Here is a 24988-nt window from a genome sequence, read left to right on the forward strand (position 1 = left end):
ATTTTCTTTTTAAATGCTCCATTTACCCTCTTCACTCAAGATATTTTTGCCACGTGCAGTTTTTATTGGAGTAAATATAGTCTCTTCAGAATAGCTGCTTCGAGCCAGTGCAGAGGTATCTTGATCCTGTTTTGATTTTTTCCTTCCTCTGACTCATTCCTTTAATCCCAGTTATGTTTTCTCAAGTGAACTCTACATACTCATATTGACCCCAAGAGTTACAGACTCAAAGAACTGGGGCAAACAGGAGGATATAAAGGATAAGAAATCTATTTTAAGCAAATCATTTTTCTTAGGTCATATACTTTTAAGTTTAATGTCTTTGTAACAAGTAAGAGTTCAGGTTATGAATATTTCCTATAATCAGCGGGTGAAACACATTACTGCAACAGACAGTATTCCATGAGGTGAAATTGCTGCTGATTTTCTCTTTGCTGTTTTTGTTGTTTGGGGTCCTTCTTGCTTTTCCAGGCAGAGGATGAGAAACGGACTGAAGGGTCTCGCTTCTAATGAAGTCAAGCAGTTCTGAGTTTTAGCTCTGCAGGAAAATAGTTGAAGGTTTCAATTGTTTAAGATCTATGTGAAAAGAATTTACATACCAAAATCAATTGACATTTTCAGTCTATTTTCAGAACTCAGCCTTTTAAATTTTAATTAATAATTCTAACTGTTTTGCAAAACTGCAATTTACCTCACTCCAAGAGAAATCGGAGCTTGTTTAGCCTATGAAAATCTGAGCCTGGTTTGCTCCGGGGGGGGGTCAGCCCTGGAGTCCTGAGCACACTCTGCTCCTCTTCAGGTTTCAGTGGCAGAGCACAGTCAGCCACTGCCAGGAGCACACGGCTGGGTGCGCTTCCTGGGAACATCCTGGGCTCAGAACGCTGGGGAGGTTCACCAAAAGGTAAAGATATGTAATGCCTGGGACTGATATCCACCCTTTAGGAGAGCAAAGTAGGGGGGAGCTAATAGAATAACTTGTATTTATTCCTTTCCCTTGGCAGTAAGGGGCCAGAGGGGGAGGTCATCCTTCTAGGAAGGAGAGCACAGCCAGTTACCTGCCCACATCAGCTCCACGGCGTTGCATAAGGCCTCGTTTAGTAGCAGGTAATGATCTTAATTTAAGCATGCACGTCCCTGCCCTCGCCTCGCTGCTCTGCATTATGGGCTCGCAAGTTTGCTTATGCTAAAGGGCAGAACAAAAATAAATTTCCATACTCCCAGGCATGTTCCATCAGCCTGTGTTGGAGCATGGGCCAGTGTCCAAATACTTCGGATATGAAGTGAATTTGGGCTCCAGGACAGGCTCAGACCTGCTCATGAAATTGCAGGGCGATGACACCAGGGTCCTGCTTTTATATTTGCAGTTGACTGGCTGCCACCACTGGGACCCCCAGCTGTGACAGCAGAGCTCCCTTTTAATGTCCCAGCTTAAAGATGACCTTGGCTTTCTGTGGTCAGCAGGGACAGGAACACTCTGTTTTGTGTTACTGCTGAAGAAGAACTGGAAATTTTGAATTAATTGGGCGGAGCTGTAGCTCAGGTAGACAAAGATTCTATCTTGGTTAATTTTATTCATGTAATGATTTTTGTTTTGATCATGTAGGCTGAACACCCACCCCAAGACAGGGTGCTGTTTTCAGTTTTGGAGCCGGCTCTTGCTGGAGAGCTTCGGTAGGGCTCCCCAGAGCCGGCATAAGGGACTGTCCAGCTGGAAGGTGCCCTCCCGATGCAAGCGCCTGCTTCGGTGCACCTGAAGCTTTTGCCTGCTCACGGGGTGGGGTGGGTCGGTGTATTTGTGGGCTACGTGGGGTGTTCCCCCTGCCCCGCAAAGGGATGGCGATGGCAAGAGCTCGCAGCGACGGCGGCTGCTGCCGCCCATGGCTGCTGCCATCCATCGCTCTCCCGTGCCCGCCGTTTGTCCCGGCTCCTCCCGGGGCGCTGACGGCCGGCCGGCAGCGGGGCCGTGTCCGGGCGGGGCGGCAGAACTACAGCTCCCAGGGCCGCGCGGAGCGGTGACATCATGTGCGGAGGCTCGGAGGTCACATGCCCCGCCAGCCCCTTTGTTTTGAGCGGCGCTGGCAGCGCGACCGGCGGCGGAGAGGCCCGAGCGCGCCGCACCGCTCCGGATCGCACCGCTCTGCTCCGCGCCCACCGCCCGGCCCGACCGACCCCAACCCGGCCCCGGCGGCTCCCGCGGGGCGCAGCGCGGCAGGGCGCGCTCCCGGCTGTGAGTGCGGGGCGGCGGGGCGCGCTCCGGCTGGGAGGGCGAGGGTGCGGTGCCCCACGGCGGGCCGGCAACCCCCGGGAAGGCGCGGAGGCACTGCGGGACAGCCGGGGCGCGGGACAGCCGAGGTGCGGGGTAGGCCGGCACCGTTAGTCGCCGCGGAGGAGACAGCGCGGCCGGGGCTCTGCTGGCAGCGCGCAGCGGCGGTGCCACGCTGGGGTAGGGCTGTGGGCAGCGGCGGAGCCCCGGGGCCCGCGCGGTGCGTGCTCTGCGGTATGCGGTGCTGCTGATGCTGTTGCTGTTGTTGTTGTTGTTATTGTTGTTGTTGTTGTTGTTATTGTTGTTGTTGTTGTTGTTACTGTTGTTGTTGTTGTTGTTACTGTTGTTGTTGTTGTTGTTGATCCCCCGGCGGTGCCGGCGGGCGCTGCGCTCCCGGCCCGGCGGGCAGAGCGGGCGGGGGGCGCGCGGAGCCCCCGCGGCCGCTCAGTCCCGCGGGTCAGCGCGAGCCCCCCGAGCCCCCCGCGGGCGCGGATTGGCCGCGCGGGCGGGCGGGGGCGGGGCCGCGGGTGCGGATTGGCCGGGGCGCGGGGGGGCCGCGGCGGGGCCCGGGGTGAAGGTGAGCTGGAGGGCGGGCCGGGAGGAGCCATTTTGTGCCGCCGCCTCCGGCCGCGCTTCCCCGGCCTGGGCTCGGTTTCGGTGCTGCGCTGTTCCCTGCGGCAGCGGCTCCCGCGGGCTCCCTGCCCGGCCCTGCCGGGGCTGGGCGCGGGCGGGTCCGTTCTGCAGCTTTCTCCGCCGCGCTGCCGGTCGCTCGGGCCGTGCTCCAGCCCGGCGAGCGCTGCCCCGTGTTGGATGTGCTGGCATCTGGCTGAACCCCGGAGCCCTGGGAACACTGTGGCCGGGGCTCAGGGTCGGGTTTGGTTTAGCGAAATCTGAATCACGTGCAAGAACGACAGCGAAGCCAAAGGGGAAGGATTGGGACTTTTTCAGTTTCTTCCCCAAACATAAATAATACTACGCAGTGTGCTTTTTCCGTACTTCTTTCCCCATTTAAGTTGTTTTTTTTCCCCTCTGAAGGACCTTTTCGTTTACCAAACGGTACATAAAGGGTTCTGCAGTTTCAAGGTGTCACTTTTCAATGCTTGTTTTTTGTTTGTTTTACTTAATAATCGTGACTCTCGTGTCCAAATCAGTTCCTGTTTTTTGCTGGGTGACTTGAGGCCACTTAAGGCTTTTTTGTGTGTGTGTCACTAGCTTGGATTACTATTGAATTTTGACATTCTTTCTTTTTTAGAAATCAAGATAGAATAGAAATAAAAAAACTTCTGCAGTTGAGCTCTTATCATGTCAATCAGTTCGATCACAGTCCATTCTTGTTTAATAGTTAATCAGTATTCTTAAAGACTTCATCTTGGACATTCCAATCCTCAGTATCCCTTGTAAAACAAGAATTTTTATTTTAAAAAATTCTTTAAAACCAACAACATTTTTGGTCTCTTTCGTACCACAAAGAAAGATGAAGGAAGGCGAAATGTTGCGTTTGTTTTTTTTTTGTCAGAGGGAAAGGTTACGCTCTTTTTCCCCACGCCCTCTTCCTTTCCAAACAAGAAGAGCACGTGCGGCCGTTCCGCCCGGTGCTGCGGGAGGATTTGTTCCCTCTGCGGGTCTGTTCCCTCCTGCCCCTTGGGGTCTGTTCCCTCCTGCCCCTCGGGGTCTGTTCTCCCTGCCTCTGGGGGTCTGTTCTCCCTGCCTCTGCGGGTTTGTTCCCCCTGCCCCTCGGGGTCTGTTCCCCCCTGCCCCTCGGGGTCTGTTCCCCCCTGCCCCTCGGGGTCTGTTCCCCCCTGCCCCTCGGGGTCTGTTCTCCCTGCTCCTCGGGGGTCTGTTCTCCCTGCCCCTCGGGGGTCTGTTCCCCCCGACCTCTCGGGGTTCGTTCTCCCGGTCTCTCGGGAGTTGTTCTTTTTCTCTCGGTAACCGCGCGCCTGAGGCGTCACCACCGCCTTATCTCCCATCACAAAACCAACCTGAGCTGCAGTTCCCAGGCCTGGCACGAAAACACCGTTCCCCTGCTGGGTTTCGGTTCTGGGGGGGGGTGCTCTGCTCTGACAGCACCCGGGACCGTCCGGTGCTGCCGGCTCGGCCCTCCCGGCCCTTCCAGCGCCTCCTTTTCTCCCCTCACAGGCGGTCAGCGCTCCGGCCTCGCCAGGTGCTGGCAGCGGCGGGCTCGGGCTGGACATCGCCTCCCTGGCAGCTGCAGGAGCCCAACACAGCCTCAGGTACTCGGAAGCACACCCCGAGGGCGGGTTCTGGGGCTCGGGCACACCTGGGGACAAGGTGTCGCTGGAGGGCCTGGCCCGGAGCTCAGAGACACACAGGAACCCGGCTGCTGGCACTGCTGTGGGTGAAGGGAGAGGGGAAAGGCACACCGGGGGCTGCAGGAGGGGAAGGAGGAGTTGAGTGCAACATGATATTTTATGTATGGGGATTTACTGATAGAAGGTGTCAGGGTGAATGTACAGACTTCTTCTGGCAGCCTGTGAATTGGGCCTGTAGGGTATTTCTGAGGAGCAGCTTGTGTACACAAGCTTACAGATGGTGTAGGTGAAGGAAATACAGGAACCTGAACTCGTGGTGAACCCAGCTTAGCTCAGAAATACGTGTGTGTGAGGTAACATCCATGTCAGAGCCATGCCTGTGTTTGGAAATAGTTTGTAAAACCTATTGATTATACGTGTCATTTGTTTTTCTTTTCTAGTTTTTCAAACTAGACTGAATGCTTAAGATCCTTGTTGACCCTTGCTCAGACAAGCAATCCAGTGGGTCTTGTATTATTTTTTTATCTTTGATCAAACAATTCCCAGGACTTGTCTTTGGGGAAAAAAGCCTGTATTTTTCTTTTGCTTTGTTTAAACTTACTGAAGAGATCTGAGTGTTAAATTCTCTCAATGACTGGTGTTTTACAGTGCGGGGTCTGTCGGCAGGTAAGGCATATAAGTACCTCTGCATCCAGGAAGGGTGCAGACAGGTCTGTCCCGCTGTTTTTCCCCCCTTTGCACGATATCCAGCTCAGCCTCAGGCACAGGTTCCCCTCTGCCTTTCCCACTTTGGCAGCTGGAAGGTGACATTTCAAAACTGCTAGAGCAAGATTTGCAGGAAGGCAACACGTAAATGTGATAGAGCTGAACATGTGACACTGTTACTGATAGGCTTGTGAAATTGTTTTGCTGAAGCGAACCTGCAGAAGTAATTAACTGCACAGAAATTGAAGGAAAGTACATTTAAAAACAGTATGTTCTGCACTGGAGTTCTTTCTCCTTTTTAGTATCTTATTTGTGATTTTAAAATCTTTATCCTCTTGAGTAGTTTTTGCTCTGGATTTTTTTTTTCATTCTCCCATTTCATTAAACCATGAGGACATTAATAATAAAAATCGTTTGCTGACCACTAATTTTGTGATGTTCCAAGCATAAAGAAGACATTGCTTCCTTCAGTGAGCAGTTGTAGCCCAGAGCCCTTGTTTCTGGTTATTAATGATTGCATAATACAGTGCTGTCTTCTCACTTAATGAGAAAGATATAATCTTGAAGAATTTTTGCTTAGTTGCTGTGTTTTGCCCTCTCATGCAACATCACGGTCTTGCTTTTCATTTCAGGCTGTCTTTGGAGAAGGTTCATTAGCTTTTGTGAAATTCATCTGATTTAAATCTGTGATGCTGGAATTGAGCCTTTTGTGTTTATATTTATATTTGCATTGTTACATTTCCCTTTGCTCCTTTGTTTCTGCCCACTTCCTCATGCGAGTAGTACCTGGTTAGTTGCAGTTGAAGTTCAGGGGTAGGATTTTGGCAGCAGAGCTGCTGAGGTGCTGGGGGTGGTTGTTGGTGTTGTTTTGTATGGGGCAGTGTCATTCCAGGGTGAAGTGGTTGTGCAATACGTGGGATAGAATGTCAGCTACAGATCAGATTGTCCATTTGTGCCTCGTTAGTCTCTCTGAAGCAATCAGTTATTAGATAGGCTCATTGCAACAGCGTTTTTCAGGCATCAGTGTGACAACTGGTCCTATTTTAAGTCAAATTAAAACTAAATATTTTGTAGGGTAAATGAGCCCCAGACCAAGAATCTACCTTGTAAATTTGTGTAATAAATTTTATTGGGAAAGGGATAGTTTTAGAACCTCTTTTCTCAATGAGTGAAGGGACAGCCTGCATTCTTTCCTCGCTGTTTGTTCAGATGGTGCCTTTTAAAGGTGCTGTGTAAAAAGGCTGTTTAAAAAAAGCACGTTCATTGTGTTCTATATTAAGTGGTGACGTGGCCAGTCTGGGACTGGGTAATTGCAGCTCTGAGGATGGGAGCTCCTCAGGAAATGAAGTTGCCGTGAGGAGTTGGTGTTTCCTGACTCTGGATTCAGGGAAACTGAATAAAATCTTGGGAGGCATGAAAATAATTTCCAGAAACTTAAAAATAATTCAGTTTGTGGCCTTGTGGACATACGAATAAATATTACAAGCATTTGGAATTGTGCCAATGCCAGGCCCAAGAGGGTGCTTTGCCAGCCTTTTGCTACCTCAGTGTGTCTTGGTGTACATTCATCCAGGTCATTTTTAAGGTCAGGAGAGGCAAAAAGCTCTGTTGTGGTAGATTGATTGCTCTCACTAACTCTTACATGCATTATTTGCAAAGTCAGCTGCATTTTCTTCACCTACACACTTTAATATTGGCACATGCTAATGTTTGAGTATTTGATTTTTGCAACTTCAGTGCTCTGATAATGTGAGTGTGTGTTTGCATGCTGGGAGGAACCTTTGCACTTGTACTTGAAACTGGAAGGTGTTCAAGGAAAAACTTCTGCTAATAATTCGTTGCCAATAGTGCTTTGGAAACAGAAAATTTTGCTGTACTCAGCAAGCTGCCCTTTGTTGATGTTTCCAGTAATTTTGCACAAAAAATGTAGTTCATCTTTCATTCTGTTTTGTGTGCTAGCAGTTTACATTAATTTTTAATCAAGTCATAGATTATCAGTGAACTCATTTTTAGATGTTAGGAATGAACAGATAAAAACTTATGGTCGAGGTAACTTGTTGAGATCAGAGATTGTTATTTAACTCTAGTGTTACAAGACTTCATTATGATAGACTTTATAATGAAAATGAGTGGTTACTCAATTAAATTTTTGCTTTTAAAATTTCAGTCTTCCCCCCTACCCCCTTTTTGACTAGTGCTGTTATATTAGTACTTTGGAGGCTCCAGCTGAAGTGAGGATCACACTGAAGAAAGGGAAAAGTTGAAGCTCTTGATCATTTTTCAGGACATTTTTGTCTTCTGTTGGCCAGGTGATCTGCTGGAGCTGAGATCTTGAGATTTTTTATCTTGCACAGTAATGCAGTGCCAGCCATTCTGGGACATTCAGAAATTGCCCAGACTGTCCCAGACAGCTGTTTTCTGGGTATATTTGGCATTTAACACTTGGCAGTGCTGCACTGCCCTGGGCAAGGTGCGCACTAATTTGCCCTGTGCCACCTCCATGAAAGGTCACCCATTCTTAGAGTGAGCAAACAAGTATCTTGTTTAATTCCTGTGATGCAGCTAAGAGTGTGTCAGACTGAACACTGAGGTGTTTTAATTTTTCAGACCGTTGCACTGAGAAGGAGAACCCTCTGCAAGTTTTTCTCAATGACTCTATAGCCAACTGATGTAACAATGGTACTAATATTGGGACGCAGACTGAATAGAGAGGAGAGCGGGATACGAGATTCCCCTGCAACCAAGCGGAAAGTCTTTGAAATGGACCCAAAGTCGTTGTCAGGCCCTGAGTTTTTCGACTTCTCCTCGGGATCATCCCACGCAGAAAGCATTCTCCAGATCTTCAATGAATTCCGAGACAGCCGGCTGTTCACGGACGTCATCATCTGCGTGGAGGGCCGGGAGTTCCCGTGCCACCGCGCCGTCCTCTCGGCCTGCAGCAGCTACTTCAGAGCCATGTTCTGCAACGACCACAGGGAGAGCAGGGAGATGCTGGTGGAGATCAACGGCATCTTTGCCGAAGCCATGGATTGCTTTTTGCAGTACGTGTACACGGGCAAGGTGAAAATCACCACGGAGAACGTGCAGTACCTGTTCGAAACGTCGAGCCTGTTCCAGATCAGCGTCCTGCGCGACGCCTGCGCCAAGTTCCTGGAGGAGCAGCTGGACCCCTGCAATTGCCTGGGCATCCAGCGCTTCGCCGACACGCACTCGCTCAAGACGCTCTTCACCAAGTGCAGGAACTTCGCGCTGCAGACCTTCGAGGACGTGTCCCAGCACGAAGAGTTCCTGGAGCTGGGCAAGGACGAGCTGATAGATTACATCTGCAGCGACGAGCTGGTGATCAGCAAGGAGGAGCTGGTGTTCGAGGCCGTCATGCGCTGGGTGTACCGCGCCGTCGAGCTGCGCCGGCCCGTGCTCCACGAGCTCCTGACGCACGTCAGGCTCCCGCTCCTGCACCCCAACTACTTTGTTCAGACTGTGGAAGTGGACCAGCTGATTCAGAATTCCCCAGAGTGCTATCAGCTGCTGCACGAAGCCAGGCGATACCACATCCTTGGAAACGAGATGATGTCTCCCAGAACTAGGCCACGCAGGTAAGAAAAGTCTTTTAACCCTTTTTTCTGCAGAAGGATATAATTTGATGTACTGATGTTTGATATATGCATGCCTGGAGAAAAGCCTCTTGCAGATTATTTTACTTTGCTAAACTCTGGAGCTGCTGCAGTCACACTTTTGTACTTCCCCACATGCATGAAGCTCACATGTCTGAGAATGTGCATAAATGGGGCTTTTTACACAGAGCACTTTATTGCTCTGAAAAAAAGGTAAGTGAAGTTATATTACCTTGCAAGTGAAATACTTTCTTAAGGTTAACGTTTGCTAGGGGAGATCTTCAGTTTCTTCATACAGTAGCAGTGTCTTGAAGAGAGCTTACTGTGCTGTGGCAGGAAAACCACTCCATTTCCCCAGCTTTCTTTTTGTAACAAAGTCATGTAAACGTACAGTACACCACAAAGGATGTGCATGGGGTATTATGTTTTCAGAGCATTTCCTTGCTACATCACAAATATTTTACAGATGGAGTAGCACATGTATTTGTAATAGACAGCAGAACAACAGGTTGTTAACTGTAAATAAACCAAATATTGTATTTTTAAAGAATCATGAAACAGTTCCTGAAGTATTTTGTGCTCATTCGGTGACATTTTAATAATTCACAATTGCTGCTGCTTAATAATGTGTTACACAAATAGGTGACTGAGGTTGCAAGAAGAAATGAGGAAGAATCCATTAGTGGCATTTATGAGCAATGGTTATTATGATCTTTTTTTTTTCCTGAAAAATATTTTCCCTGCCTCATGTCAACGATAGTAGAGATGATAGTTCATGGTTAAGTCCAGCTGATTTGAGCAGTTTTTTATAAAACTGTATATTACATTAAGGTGATGCAATGATGGTCTAGACAGATTGTATTAGGAGTTACTCCTCTTTGTTTACTCATATGTGGTTGCTCTACAGTGACTCTGCAGGGAACCTTTATTTTTTTGGCAGGTGTTAAAGGCTTGCTTAAGGGGAAGAAAAGCCACTTGGCAGTGTTTGCCCCATTAGTGGCTTTCCAGTCCTCAGTCCTGCCATGAGAGAAGAAATTCATCCTAAAGTCGCTGCAGCCCTGCTCCCCCCAGGCTTTCTCAGCTGTGCACTGCCATGGGAGGTCAGAGCAAGCGTTTGGATCACGGCAGTTTGGGAATTGCTGCAGTGATTGTTCCTGGGCTGGAGGGAAGGACCTGGGGAACTCAGGCAGTTGGAGGGGGCTGCGAGCTGCAGTGTTTGGTTGGGTGTTTGTTCTGCTTTTCTTACTCAGTTGGCTGAGGAAGGCAAATACATTCAGGAGTTCTGTCAGTGTGGGGGATTTACGTGCTTAAAATTCTGAATAACCCAGAGTGGGGCTCTGATGAAGTACCTTGCTTAATACAGGTGATTTCTGAAGCTGGGGGGGTTTGTTGGTTTTACTGCTGAGTTTATTAAGCTGCAGTGGGAGTTTGAGTAGGTAGGAACAAGAGAAGTAATTTACAAAGAGAAAAACTGGCTGGCATCCCAGCAGGAATTTTTTCCCCTTTTCTATATTACATTCATGGAATAGTTCTTTGTCATTTGTTTCTGTTGTCTGTTTGTTTCCGTTGCCTATAGCAAAAAGGGATCATATTTTGAAATAGTTGCCAGGTCCCCCTTCCCCCATGTTTTCATCAGCCTTTTCTGGGCATTTTGGGGGGCTTTGCGAGGGGAGAGCAATGGAGAGCTCTTTTCCTTTTTTCTTGCCTTCCTCCAGTATCTTTTCTATATAAACTGTTTCTAAAAGGACACAGGCTACAGGATAAAAAATTCCTACACCAGTGCTTTTAGTGAAACTTTGGGATATAAATTGTGATCACTTGTATGGATATGGATGCACCCGTGGGGGAAATGTGTTCTACATGTTTTTTCAAAGAACAGACTACATTGCAATTCAAGTTGGTTTTTATTTTCTTTCTGAAGTCAGTGAAGAGTTACCTGGCAATTTAGGAGTTAAACAAAAGATTCAAGTGTGGCATAACTGTTGTCTTCCACTAAGGCATCCTTGGCAAATGCAGGTCTTTCTGAGACAGCCTTTCAGTTATGGACTTGCAACAGTGACATCTTGAGGCTGTCCCTGCTGCTCCCTGAGCCTGTCCCTCCTGTTGTGTTGCACACCAAATCTGCAAGCTGAGAGCAGGCAGTGAGCAGTGACACACTTCATACCCCAGACTGCTGTGTGCTTTGAGTTATCTTCAGACTTTCAACAAAGCTGCCTGGTACCTGTACCTGAGTGTGCTCTTTAACCAGAAATTAGGATGTTTGTACATTTTAATGTGTCCTTTTTGGTTGCCTGTGGAAAGCTTTAATGCAGTCCCTTCTTTTTCCCACTTGGAGATGGGTTTCTGTTTCACTTTGCATTTTCTCTGCTACCTCATTTACTTCCCAAAATTGATTTAACAGTGAGGAAGAAATAAGTAGTGATTTACCAGAATTTCTGTAGTTTGAATTTCTGTAATTTGTTTTCTGAAATTACCATGGTTTTGAATGTGATCCTTTTGAGCTACCACAGGTTCTTCTGTCCAGCTCATGCTGTGCTGGTTGGTGTTTTTACCTCAGAGAGGTGTGTGTGGAGCTCAGGACCCCTGGAAGGCCTGCTCTTGGTTATGCATGGAATTGTATGACACTGTTAATTATCTTCCACTCCTTCACTTCTATTTAATGCACCTGTTCTTGGTGGGATGATGTCTCCTGGGATCTTTACAGCCTGGTTTAGCCCTGTGGTACTTTGCTCACACTCTTTTGTCTGAGGGCTGCAAGAAGGACTTCCTGTACCACTGGTTGAGGCCTCAGCTTTTTCTAACCTTCATTTAAATATATCCTTAGTTCTTTTCTGGAATTAGCCTTTGCCTGGATGTTCTTTTTGTGTATTCCTACCACATTTTACTTTTTTTAAAAGTGGGTGTGCGCTCTGTCATTTGAAAACAAAAATTTGGAACTAACTATAAAACCTTCACAGTGCAAGACTCGTTCAAGAAAATACAATGGAGAAAATTTCTTTTACCTGAAGAAAGAATCTGGTCATATAGGTACTAAAGTGTTAGGAAAATTTTTTGTTCTCTTTGGATTTGAAATACTGTGCTAAATGAATATTTTCTTGAAAAGCTCCATTTCATAAAAAGCTCTCCCTGAGCAAAGCTTTTTGGTTCATTTAGTTTTAAACCAAAGATTGATAATCTGTCACAGTCATCCTTTCAATGAGTGAATGGAGGCCTCAATTCTAATCTAGAAAGTAATGCACAGGCAAACCTCTTTGTACACAATTAGCTGGTGTCTTTGGGCTTGCTTCTAGGGTAAATTATGAGACGAGTGTCTTGCTTTTATGGAAGTTTGTTTCCTGGGTAATGCTTTGTTGGCACAGCAAGTTCCCCTCTCTTACCCTTTGAGAGATTCTTTTCAGAGTTGTTCCTCAAAAAAGCAAAAACCAGTAAACAGTAAATACATAGAAACCAGGAAGGAGTGTGACTTCAAAGCTGAGCAGCTGACAAGAGTTTCTTCTGACAAGTTCTGGTGTGTAAGTGCCATTCCTCAGCCACATCTCATTATTCTCATCCTGTAGGATGTTAGCATTTAGCATTGCCTTTGCCTGTTTACAGTATTCTGGGTAAAAACATATATGAACTATTTCAATTTGGTGTGTGGTGACAAGGAAATAGAAGGGCTCACGAGTTTTATTCATGATGTCTCAACACAGGGAAAGCCCCATCAGGATTTATAGGTGAATATGTGCATAAGTTCACGTTAGGAACTTGAGGGACAGATCGTGTAACTTTTCCTTCAAATCCAGTCATAATCTTTTCTTTATTTTTGAGAGAACACTGCAATGGCATGAATGTCTGCTCTATGAGATACCTATTCACAGTGGGATCACAGTACAAAGCACAACACAACAAAAAAGCTCATCAGAAAATAAATCAATCTTACATTCAGTTTTGCTTAACTGACAGCAGTCCTTGAAATAACTATGTCAGTGCAAAGTGCTTTAATTTTGAAATGCTCTGGAAAGAAAGGAATTTGACAAATGCTGACAAGAAATCATAAAGTCTGAGAGGGGGAATAAAGGTGGTCACAGTTTGATTTGCACGTTAAACATCGTTGGTTGATTCTCTACATTCAAATGTGCATTAAGTTTTGTTAGATAAGTGTTGTTGCTGTTGTGAATATAGAATATGTATAGTGCAGAAGCATCTGGTTAGTAGAACAATAATCAGTGTGTGGAATAGAACTTAACAGTCTATATGGGTACACTGCAATCTGTCTAATGCCTGATTTATTCCCACTGAATGGTAGTTTTTGGTTTTAGGTTTGAATTTTTCTTTCAGTATTCCTTAATGTTTCCTCCTGTCACTGCTGTTTTCCGTTTTACTGTGCATTGGCTCTAAGGTTTTTTGGTTTTCCCTATTTTAGTGACTACACTCCTTCTGCTTTTAAACACTTGGAAATTTAGGTGCTGTGAAGTATTATTACTTTTGTAAAGCTCAGGAAGGGGAATGAAGACTGATTTCATTTCATTGTGGAATAGATTGTTCATCTCGTTGTCTCTGGCCTGGCTTGAACTCTGTTTCTGATCTACATGTACAGTGAAAGGAAAAATATTATTATAGTAAGAGCTTTCTATGTTATTTAATGACATGGTTTTTAGACAGAACATTGTGCAGTGCAGCTCCACCACTTACACAGGACTCCTGTCAGTGTGGTAACCTACTGTGTAATGAGACAGCTGGAAACAGTGAAAACCTGTTTGCTAAATGACTCTTTCTTCTATTTTCTTTTTTCACTGTTATAAAATTAAAGCTAAATTGTATTTTTTATGATTTTCAACGAGTTTTGAAGACAATGTTGTTTGGCCTCCGTGTACTAATAAATATCCCCTACATCTTAATTTTCTGTGTTCACTTTTTTAGATCAACTGGTTATTCTGAGGTGATAGTTGTTGTTGGAGGCTGTGAACGAGTTGGAGGGTTTAATTTGCCATACACGGAGTGCTATGATCCTGTGACAGGAGAGTGGAAGTCACTGGCTAAACTTCCAGAGTTTACCAAGTCTGAGTATGCTGTGTGTGCTCTGCGGAATGATATTCTTGTTTCAGGTGAATAATCCTAAACAATTCAAGAGTTCTTTTTTGTTTGGTTGGTTTTCCTTGTGTCCTGTTGGTGGGGTGTGTTTGTTTTGGTTTGCTTTTTAAGTAGCGTGGCAGATCTTTGTACTGTGAACCTCCAGAAGCTCAGCTGAAAGTCACTTGCTGCTGTGAACACCAGCCCCAGCACAATCTTACTGTAAGCAAAAGTGTTTTCTGGAGTTCTTGTTTGGCATGAATCTGCAGTTTTTTACAGCTGATTCCAGGACATCAATTGTGTTTAAAGAGACCAGCTAAAGGCTTTGAAATACAGCAGGAGCCTGTGTGCAGCAACAGCTGGGAAAACTACAGACAAAAAATCCCAAACAGGCTTCTCCCAGCAGCACATTCAGACCTTTAGCAAGGGAAAATTACAGGGTGCAGCTGATGGTTCAGCCAGCAGGCTGTGTGTGTTGGTTTAACCAAAGCAATGGTCTCCTCAGGTGTGGTGTCATTGGAACAAAATGAGAAGCCAGGGAGATGCTCACAGAGCAGAGGAGTGGGTGGGAGGGATGGGCCACAGGCAGGGCATTTCTGGGGGTCTCATCCAGGTCTCATCGCTACAGGAAATCTGAAGAGCTTGGGCAAAAGCCATTAAATGCATTCCAACTTCAAGGAATAATCTGGTGTGACCTCAGCGTTATGGGAAAGGAAAGTGTGAGGAAAACAACTTACTGTGTGATTTTATCTTTGAAATCCATTGCAAATTACTTACTCGGTGTAATGTGTAAATACTGGTAGATTGTTACTACATCCCAAAGGGGGATATAAAGTTTTCACTGCCCACTCTAGAGAGGCATGTTAGTAGTTAGCATTATCCATTCAATAATTATTCAGATTGGCAAATGTTTCATTTTAAAGGTGGAAGAATCAATAGCCGGGATGTCTGGATTTATAACTCTCAGCTTAACATTTGGATCAGAGTTGCCTCCTTAAATAAAGGCAGATGGAGACATAAAATGGCTGTTCTTCTGGGTAAAGTAAGAGAAGTATATCTTAATTTTTTTATTGTGGGAATGTTTGCTGTATATAAGGAAACAGAGGAGAAAATACTTAAGTATTACTTTGTATTTCATATCTAATAATTTAAAAAATATTTTTATATTTTCAAGTAAAATACTTGAAACAATTAGGCTTTTCATCAGTCAGACACTACCCATGGACATGAAAATCATCTTACTGCTCATTTATTTTTTGGGGTTTTGTTTTTTCATCATTGAAGTGGCTTATTTCAAAGAAGCAATTTTTTGGGAAGCAAAGAAGCATCTGGGCATCTGGATTTGCCTGTGCTTCAAAATGCTGTCTAACAGTTTGTCGTTATTAGCAGAAACTGATAGTGCTCTGAATGTCAGCAATTTTATGTAATGTTTTCTATTGAAATTAAGCAAACACATGTCAAGTGGAAATGGGAGGTTTTGCTATATTTTGAAGGCAACTATGCCTGACCATAAAACCACTAGTTGGGGCTCCCTTACTGAAAGTTAGACAAGATGTGCATGTGGTGTCACATGGTCTTCTTAGAGATGAAATGTGCAGCTAAGCAAGCAGAGGGGAGAAGGTAATCACAAATAATGAGGAGCTCTGCTTCCTAAATATGAAAGAAGAGACAAGAAAGCTTACAAACTGAGAGGAAGAAATACTTCAGTAAGCAAGTAGGGAAAAAGCGAAATGCCAAAAAAGCAAAGGTAAACTCAGATGGGCATTTGCTGCTGTTGTTGAATGTTATCTAAAAAAAGAGAAATACAGAGGAATGCCTTTTCTAACAAATGCTATTCAAAGAAGAAGTTTCTACTGCAGTATTAATAATACTGTGCTTTGGCATGTGTTTGCAGTGTCATTCCACATGTGACTGAATGGAACTCTCCAGGGAGTCTTTACCTGTTATTTTCAGACCATATTCTTCTCCTCCTCCTGTGTATAAATAAAAAATGTGAGGAATGTGTCCCTTGACAAACCCAACAGATCAGCTTTAAATGAATTGAATGTGATATTTAACTGCAGTAGCTGCTGCAAACACGACATGACGGCCGTTGTCACCCTGTGTGCAGGTGTACGTGGTGGGAGGATACGATGGGCAGAACCGCCTGAGCAGTGTGGAGTGCTACGACTCCTTCTCCAACCGCTGGACTGAGGTGGCTCCCCTGAAGGAGGCTGTGAGCTCCCCAGCTGTCACCAGCTGTGTTGGCAAACTCTTTGTCATCGGGGGTGGCCCTGATGACAACACCTGTTCTGACAAGGTCAGTTGGCTCTCTTGGGTTGCATCTTCTATCCACAGCAAACTGGATTGCTGGTGTGAAACCAGCTCCTGCAGGAGATCTGCTTGAGCTGCTTTGTGCTGGATGGAGTGTGGAGTTATTCTAATACAAAAAATACAGAGTAGAAAATGTTAATTGAGCAATACGCTGTTACTGTGGTCTTTCTCATAGATACAGTGCATATATCATTGGCTTCACAAGTTCTGTGAATTCTTAAGTGGGAGTGTTTGGAAAACAATGTCAAATATTGCTCGTATGTATAAATTATTGATACATGGAGTTTGGGGAGGCACTGCTGCCTTGTCTGTCCTTGTGTGACCTGTGTGGGCATGCCAGGCTGTTCCTTCAGCTGGGCTCTCAGTCTGAAAGGCCTGTTCCTGTTTCCAGGTTCAGTCTTATGATCCTGATACCAATTCCTGGTTGCTCCGTGCCACCATCCCCATTGCCAAGAGATGTATCACGGCCGTGTCCCTCAACAACCTGATCTACGTGGCTGGCGGGCTCACCAAAGCCATTTACTGCTATGACCCCATTGAGGACTACTGGATGCATGTACAGAATACATTCAGCAGACAGGTAATTACCAATCAAAAACCCAAAGACAACTGAAAGGTGCTTTCTGACATTGTTATCTTGGCATTAAATAAGCATACATTTGCTTAACCCTAATAGAATCACATCTCTGATTCCATTCTTGCTTTACCTCTTCATCTGTGTAACTCAAAACATCACAGAAGAGGAAGTTTCTAAACCAGTAGCTTTTCAGCTGGCTCTTAGGCAGTCCAGGTTTTGCTTGAGAGCTGCTACTCTTGAAGAACAGTAGAGTGGATGATGATTTCATTGTATAGACATTACATTCTGTTGTATGTTGTCATTTAGGAGGGAGTAATTTCCTTATAATTGATTAAAGCCTTTCAGTGTAACAGGAGATACTGAAGGCTGTTTTTACAGTGTGAAAAAGCCCCACTATATAGCACAGAAAGTGTCTGACCTGAGCAGTGAGAGCTCTCATTTCCACACGTGGGACACGGAGCAGGATTTGAACGAGTCTGCTCAGTAGTGAAGGGTCTGTGCAGCAGTTACATTTCCCCATCTTTTAAAAACACCAATCACATATTCTATAGTATTACCTAAGAGAAATATGTTCTTTTTTCCCCAGTCTTCCCTCTGTTCCTCTGTTTTAATCTGTGTTCTCTATTTAACTGAGTATTTTTTCCATGCCTGCTTTTGAGGAAGAAATAAAATCCTATCTCTGTTTCAAGTAAGACATAGCACAGTCTTTTCTTGTGCACTCTTTTTAGTCATGCCTTTTTTCCTCTCCACATTTACATCCCTCTTCATTATCTGTTGCTCCTCTAAGGTGCTTCTCCTTTTTCCCATTCTTTGCATTAATAGTACCCACAGTGGTCCCTCTTCTGAAAACCTTTGTTCTCTCCTCCTTTCCCTATCTCAGATCTTTCACTGGTAAGTACAGTATTCTATTGTTCCTTTTGTCTGAGCTCCATGTAGTAAAGGCTTGGAGCTGAAACAGTCTTGTGCTGCTGCTTTCCCTCATATTTGTGCTTTCTGCACTGGCCCTTTCAGGAGGGAGCATTGTAGGCCAGGCTGTTTACAGAAGGCAGTCCCAGTGCTGCCCTCCTGCACGGGGGCAGACACACACAAATCAAGTCTTGCTTTTTAAATAACCATGTGCTCCCTTGTGTTTTCTTGCAACAGGAGAATTGTGGCATGTCTGTGTGTAATGGAAAGATCTATATCCTTGGTGGAAGACGGGAAAATGGTGAAGCCACAGACACTATTCTTTGTTATGACCCTGCCACGGGCATTATCACAGGAGTAGCAGCCATGCCCAGGCCAGTATCGTATCATGGCTGTGTGACCATTCATAGATATAATGAAAAAGGCTTTAAACTGTAACTTTTCTTTTCTTGAAAAAAAGAAGAAGAATGGATCCAGTGGTCTGCTGCAAGACAGGCTTTTTAAAGATTCCTGAAGTGGGAATTCCCTGCCTAAGTGTCATATGAAAATTCTATCCTGTGCCTTTAGAAAAAGGGTTAATTTAACTTACCAAACAAGTCTACAAACCTATCTAGTAACCAGAGTTCAGTTATATCTGCTGTGGGCTCTGATATGAGAGCAGGACAGTGGTCAGCAAGTTTGCCCTATGTGTCATTAGTAATTAAAACCTGGAAAGCTTTTGGGGAAAGTGCCTTCAGCATTTGTGCCTATGTCTTTAAAAGCAATATCTTCGAGGTGTTTCCAGTTCTGCTAATGGAAAAAATGCATAGGCAAGCAAATCCCAAAGAGTCATCCTGGATCATTATCTGCAATTTTAAAAGCTCAATTATAATTCATATGCATCATTCTTAAAACCAGCTAGATTTTTTTTGTCAGATCATGCATGGGTTGAAATTAAAAAAACAAACAAAAACAACACAAAAAGCCAAAGCAAAACCAAAACACCAACAAAACAAGCTACATTGGACAAATAAGAGAACCTCTGAGAAATGCTTTCTTCTGAAGGACAAACTGGCTGTTTGGTGAGCCACTACAACACAACTGCAGTGATGCTTGTGTACATTAACCCTGTGGAACTTATTCATAGTGCTCATAAATGTCCAGCAGAGAAGTACAAGGCTACATGACATGGAAAACCAGTGGGTTCAGGCATGCACCTGTGAGGGAAAGTTTGAATCACAGTTTTTACCTTTTTGAATAGCATGGGTGAAGGCTGAGAGTTACGGGGTTCACTCTTTGCTCACTGCAATGCCGAAACTATTTAGGAAATAAAGGGATGTTGAACTCTGCATTCTCACAGTTTTCTGAATCATGTTATAAATTACCTGATGATAGAGGTGGGAACTTGAGTTTGTGCCCTACAGGTTATAAATTGGTCTTTTGGATGTCTCATCTGCAGAGATGGCAGAGTATCCAGCAAGTATTTCTCGGCCTTTCTTCAGACAATCACTTACTGTAGCATAGTTAAACTACTGCATAAGCTGCTTGGCCACAGATAAAGAAATTCTGGAAAGGTTCCTCCTTTCACCAGAAAAATATCTGTGGACCTGTCCATGTAGCCATATGACGTGTTTTGGATAATTTTGAAGCCTAGGAAGCACCTGTATTTTGATGCACCATTACTGGGTTGGGGTTTTTTCAGTAAAGGTATTTTTTTAAGTCCTCCCTAGATTTCTGTACTAGGATTCCTTATTTCCAGTACACAGTTGTTCAGTTGAGGCACAAAGTTCATAAAAACTGAAATAGCACTTGGGAGTTGGAAAATGAATAAGATTGTCTGTGTACCAATTTCCTGTAAATCACCAAAAACCTCAGGAACTGCCTTTCAAAGGAATTCTGAGGACAGCAGCCAGTAAGGAAATTGGTCAGTGCCAGGGCAGAAAAACCCCATAAAACCCCTGCAGAGCCAGCCCTGGCCTCAGGGTTCTGGTCTCTGTGCTTGCTCAGGAGGGTGAAAACAAGCACCATCTCTGGAACGTTGTTTGTTCCACTGGACTTTCCTCATCTGTTTTCCCAGAGTATTTCTTCATGAGATGGAAATTCTGACCCTCAGTGAAGCTATGCCAAACTGGGAGTCACCATTTTCAGTAACATGGTCATGAGTTTTAAAGAGCACTGGGAGCTGCACTTTGGGATGCGTTAACTTGTAACCTCAGGAAAGGACACGAATTTCAGTTTCTGGCTGAATACCAAACACTGCTTTTGATATGGTAAGAATACTGATAAAATACAAATCATTGCATGTTAGTGATGTAATCAGGAGGTCAGTCCCTGAGCATTCACATTGCCCTAAAAAAAATCCATTGATATAATGTAAGACACATGAATCAGATAAATTAATCCTTTTCTAAGTTTCATCTGTTTTGCTCACCAAGTTTTACTTTGAAATGGCAATTTCAGCACCTGTGAAAAGGGTCTGTTGATTGCAATGGTAATTGCCCTGTAACTGACTGTATGTACTAACAGCATATATAGCTTGTGCCATTGTTGTAAATAAAAATGACAAAGACTATAGGAGCACTTCATTGCAGATGCAATTTGAAAAATATCCTCCTTTCCTTTGATTTCCTCTTGTTTGTATTCAGACTTGTCATGCTATACTGTTTTTAAACAGTGCTTATTCTGTAGGTATAGAACAGTGTCATTTAATCTGTGTTTATAATACTGCACTACTCTGTAAATAACAAGATACTGCTTTCCAAGGTTTTTAAGACTAATTTTATAGTTTAGTTGTCTTTTCTTACCAATTTATGTACTGTTACTGTTACCTGTTTTTGAAAATGACTGTTTAATGAACCAGTAAATGCAGAAATGTAGATGCAGAAAACTTCTGCTTACAGTTCTTCAGAATCTGTATCAAAGCTGAACAGTTACAGGTGTGGAGCACTGCTACATGGCAGTTACTTAAGCAATGATTTCTTTAAAACAGGCAGTGAGTTTTTCTTCTTGCTTGTTTACTCTGTAAATAATTTGCACTTATGGCCTTCTCTCTTACAACAGTTATTTTTAGATATAATAGAAAAGAACAATTTGACCTTGATTTAATGAAAATGTGCCATATTTCTAGAAGGATGCATTAATTTGGAAGTTGCATTCCTGAGCCACTTGTTCTCCAGTGCATTTCACTTAGGTATGGATGGATTCAAAGATTTAACCTCTCACTGTTATGCATATCTAGATGCTTGCAGTTTATGGGCTTGAGCAGCAAGTTGGTTTTAGTTTTTTCCTTTGTCTCAGCTAGGATAGAAAATCATTAATGTCATCTACTATAATCAAATTATTTCCATCATAAATGGTCGTAGCTCTAGAGCACCTGCACAAAGATGTAACTTCAGTCCATCCATACATAGGAGGGCTCAAACATCTCCAAGTCACACCTAAAAAATAAATTCTAAGAATTGTCTTCACTCTGCTAAACAGAAATGAGTAAATATTTTCTTCTGTTTTGGTGTCCACTTCTGTTCCTAGCAGTGTGATGTTAATTGAAGACAGTTGATGCTTCTGGAAAGTTCTGAATCACTTACTGATCAGTGCAGCCTGCAGCCCTTGGCTTGTGGCTGAAGCATTCCCCTTTTACAGCCATCAGCCACAGGACATTGCCTGCTCATCTTGTAGTTGTAGCTGTAGACTCCTTCCTTGGGAGTGGTTCGGTAGGCACAATTTGTGGAATCTCTTCCATTTTGTACTGTGTGTCTGGGGGATTGGGCACTGTGCTTTCCCCTCCAGCACCAAGGGGTCCAGACTGTACTGTTATTTTTTTCTTTTGACTGGCACCAATGCAGTTCTCATCAAAGGTAGCTTTGTTTGTACTCTGTTAAAGCAGAGATGTTCATGCAGATTATGTTGATATGGATCCTTATCATAATTTATTGAAACTTTTTAAATAGTATTGTTAACATGGCAAACTTTTGAGAGAGGCTGATGATGGAGGAAGAGGAAATGCTCACCTGGACAGAGATTCAGAGGAAGCTTTGGTCACCTGTGCTTGAGAGCAAGGACACTACTGCCTGTTCAGTTTCCTCCTCAGACAGTAGAGTTCCCCTCATTCTCTTAGGCAGACACTGTGTTTGTCCTGTTGGTGTTTGCCTTGCTGCACGGCCAGAACAAGCAGCACTCACTGCCTGTGACTCCACGTTTCCCCCTGCCCGAGGCACAGGGGGTGCTGCTCAGCAGAGCCCGGCTGAGTCCAGCCCTGAAAGGCAGAGACAGGAGAAAAGCATTGGAGCAGGCTCAGAGGTGGCAGGAGGAGACCCAGTGTGGTTGGGGGCTCAGTTTGGCTGGGCTTGCTGAAACCAGGGTGTTCAGGGTGTCCTAGGTTTGCAGTTCCAGGTGCTGAAACTCACGTGGTAAAAATGTTTCATATTTGTCAATTCACTGAACTCTGCTGGAGCAATAAAGATGCAGATATGCCAGTGGTGTGCTAGTGGCAATGCTCAGGAAAGCCAGGGCTTCATTTTTCTGAATTGCCCAAATAGGCAAGTTGCTGTGGGGTTCTTTTTTACCACTGAAGAGGGCAAAACCCAATTCAAGAGCATTAAGAATCTCACAAGACTTGATCATTGTGAGGCACACTATTTTCATCTGAATGTAGTCTTATGTACACAAGAAATTACAAATGAAATGATTTGTTGTGCCTGGTTAAGAAAATCTGAGCACCATATACTCAGAAAAGGAGCCTAGAGGGTAAGATGAAATTTCTAAGCAGAAACTTGCTGTCTGGTTGGGGGCCAAGCAGTGCTTTGGGTTTTGTAAAATATGTTTAGCACACAAGTTTCCTCACTATGGAATTATGTCAGATGGCATTAATTAAAGTGGAACACGATGGTGTAACCAGCAGCCTCCCACCAGGCCCAAGCCAGCTGTGACTCTGTTCCCTGCTCACTGCCTTTGTGTCACACACAAGTTCATGAAAACATTACTGTCTAAGAACTGTAAGCTATTTGCAGGAATATTCCTTTTTTCCTACTGTAGAGATCCAGTCAATGCTAGTATGTTTATGTGTGCACATCTGTATGTGAATTATTTTGTGATCATTCTCTGATAGTGCTGTTACAAGTGATGCACATAAAGGCCCTGTGTACAACTTGTTAATAGGGTAATTAGGGCTTAGTTTGTATGACTAGCTCCAAAGAAAATAATGTGTGTTACTTTTGAAAATACCTGTGCCTTGAATTCACCTGTATTTCTATCTATTGTGAAGAAGAGCTTGGATTACTCCTCCCAGTTTGTTATCTTTATTATGATTGCTCTTACTGTCCAGACTGTTAATGTCCTCCTAGGAGAAATAAATCATGCCATTCATTAATTAGCACAGTTAAACTTCTTGTTTAGAACATGCCTAGAATGCTTCCATTATTACAGTGCTATGGCAGATTTAATCTAGGGAAATCAGTATTTGTTTTTTTCTACTTTTTGTTTCCAGCAACGCCTCAGTGACAAAGGACTGAGTTTAGTCTTTGACTTCCTGTCCTTAACATGTGCAGTTTCTTGTATTAGTCAGTAGCCTCTGTGATATTTCTGAACTCTCCAAAGTCATCAACCTCTTGTTCAAGATACAAAATATGAAGCAGTAATATGGTGCAGCATGGCAATAAGCAAATCAAGAGACTTGAATGTAATGTACTGTTACAAATTTCATCTGTGTAAATGCTGGACCTATGAGTCATTCTCCTTGTGGTGCACCTGTAGCACTTTGGAGTTGGATTAATAGGAACTACTTGGCTGTGGAAAGAGAGCTTACCTCCTGAACTGTTACTCATATGATATTTTCATCTGAAATCATATTTTCATTTTCCTTTTTTTTGCTGAGGAAAACAGCAGTTCTTGTTATTCCTTGCCAGTTCCTTTATTTACTGAAACATAAAAGCTGTAGTTCCACGGAGAGCTGATCTTGCCCTCAAGAACAGCCTGGTGCAGCACAAATGACATTTGAACAGGAAAGCTCAGACCACTTACTGTGTGCCAGAGTCAATGTAACAGATCTCACATATAACATTAAGGTCTTCAGATTGTGCTGACAGTAGAAAAGTGATTTTGTAATGTAGCACAATTGCAGTAACACCTGTTATATTTAAATAGACTTCTTGCATAATTCTTTGAAAGTTTTTTAAAGTTCAGTGTATCTAATAAACATTTGCCTTTTGAATAGTTCACTGTGGTTTATTTAGTTTATAAGAAGTTCCAGGGTGGGGCTCGGTGGTACAAGGAGGGAACTCCCTCCTGCTTTTTTTGGGCCATGTAACTTGTTGGATTCTGCCCCTTGTGCAGCCTCTCTCCTTTGATCTGTTCTCCTGCCTCCCAGTCTAGGTGTTTTCCCTGCTCATATTCCTGTCCTACCAAGGGGAATAAAGGCAAGCTGGAGGCTGCACAAAACAGTAAACTTGAAAGAAAACTAGAAAAAGTAAAAAGCAGGGGGTGGGATGTGAAATATTGGTTAGTCCTGGGTATTGGGAATGGACTCAGAAGGCAAAACCAGCATAGGAAACTGGGAAAAAGTAACAAAACATTGGGAAGGTCACTAACAAAATATGGTTGGAAATAATCCTGTAGGTTTATTCTCCTAAAATCAGAGGCTTGTCCGTCTCAAGATGCCACACACACGTGGCAGGGCAGGGGCAAGGCCTGGTAGAGCCCAGCTGAAAACGTGGCAGGCCAGCAGTGACTGCTGCAGCTCTGGTGAGGCCAGGCTCAGGTACAGCCACAGGCTGGCTCTTGCTGCATTGCCAAAAGCAACTTCCAGTCAAGTTCAGTGCTTGCAGAAGCTCAGCTTACTGGAATTGGAAAGAAAATGAAAGTGAATCCCTGCAGACTGCCAAGCAACAGAAATATTTTTGAGAGCTGCCTTATAAGTCTTAAACGCAGTCAACTGGTGGCAGTATTCTTAAGAACAGCTTCTTCCTCTTTCCATTAAGCAGAAAGAAGGAAGAAAATAAAATTGAACTACATTACAGTCATTCCTGGTGAGCAGGATACTAATTTGAGTTTAAGAACAGTGTCCATTGATCTGGCATACTTCACATCTGTTGCTTGGCAGAAAGGAAGGCTAGTAGTGTCAGAAACGAGAGTAGTGATCCTGAAAGGAGAAGAAAAGAGGACCTTAGCGGCTAAGCTTTGAACATTCAGCATAGACTTGCTAATCAGTGGCCTCATAAATAAGTTTGCCAATCCATGAGTGAACAGGATGTTAATTTGTGCTGGTTCAGGGCTCACTCACTGCATGAAGCATGAGACTGCCACAGACCATAGCACT

The 24988-nt window shown here is 44.1% G+C and overlaps 1 protein-coding gene across 1 annotated transcript; it reads left to right on the forward strand.

Moving 5' to 3' along the window:
- The first annotated feature begins 4450 nt into the window (after window positions 1-4450).
- On the forward strand, window positions 4451-23886 carry KLHL24 (kelch like family member 24). The gene is made up of 7 exons (XM_066556502.1): window positions 4451-4494; window positions 7846-8834; window positions 13755-13939; window positions 14828-14946; window positions 16015-16203; window positions 16609-16797; window positions 17938-23886. Exons 2-7 carry the CDS (start codon window positions 7915-7917, stop codon window positions 18136-18138), a joined length of 1803 nt encoding a protein of 600 aa, XP_066412599.1. The 5' UTR covers window positions 4451-4494; window positions 7846-7914; the 3' UTR covers window positions 18139-23886.
- Window positions 23887-24988: the final 1102 nt, after the last annotated feature.

The sequence above is a fragment of the Molothrus aeneus genome, chromosome 10 (assembly GCF_037042795.1).
Source record: "Molothrus aeneus isolate 106 chromosome 10, BPBGC_Maene_1.0, whole genome shotgun sequence".
NCBI lineage: Eukaryota > Metazoa > Chordata > Aves > Passeriformes > Icteridae > Molothrus > Molothrus aeneus.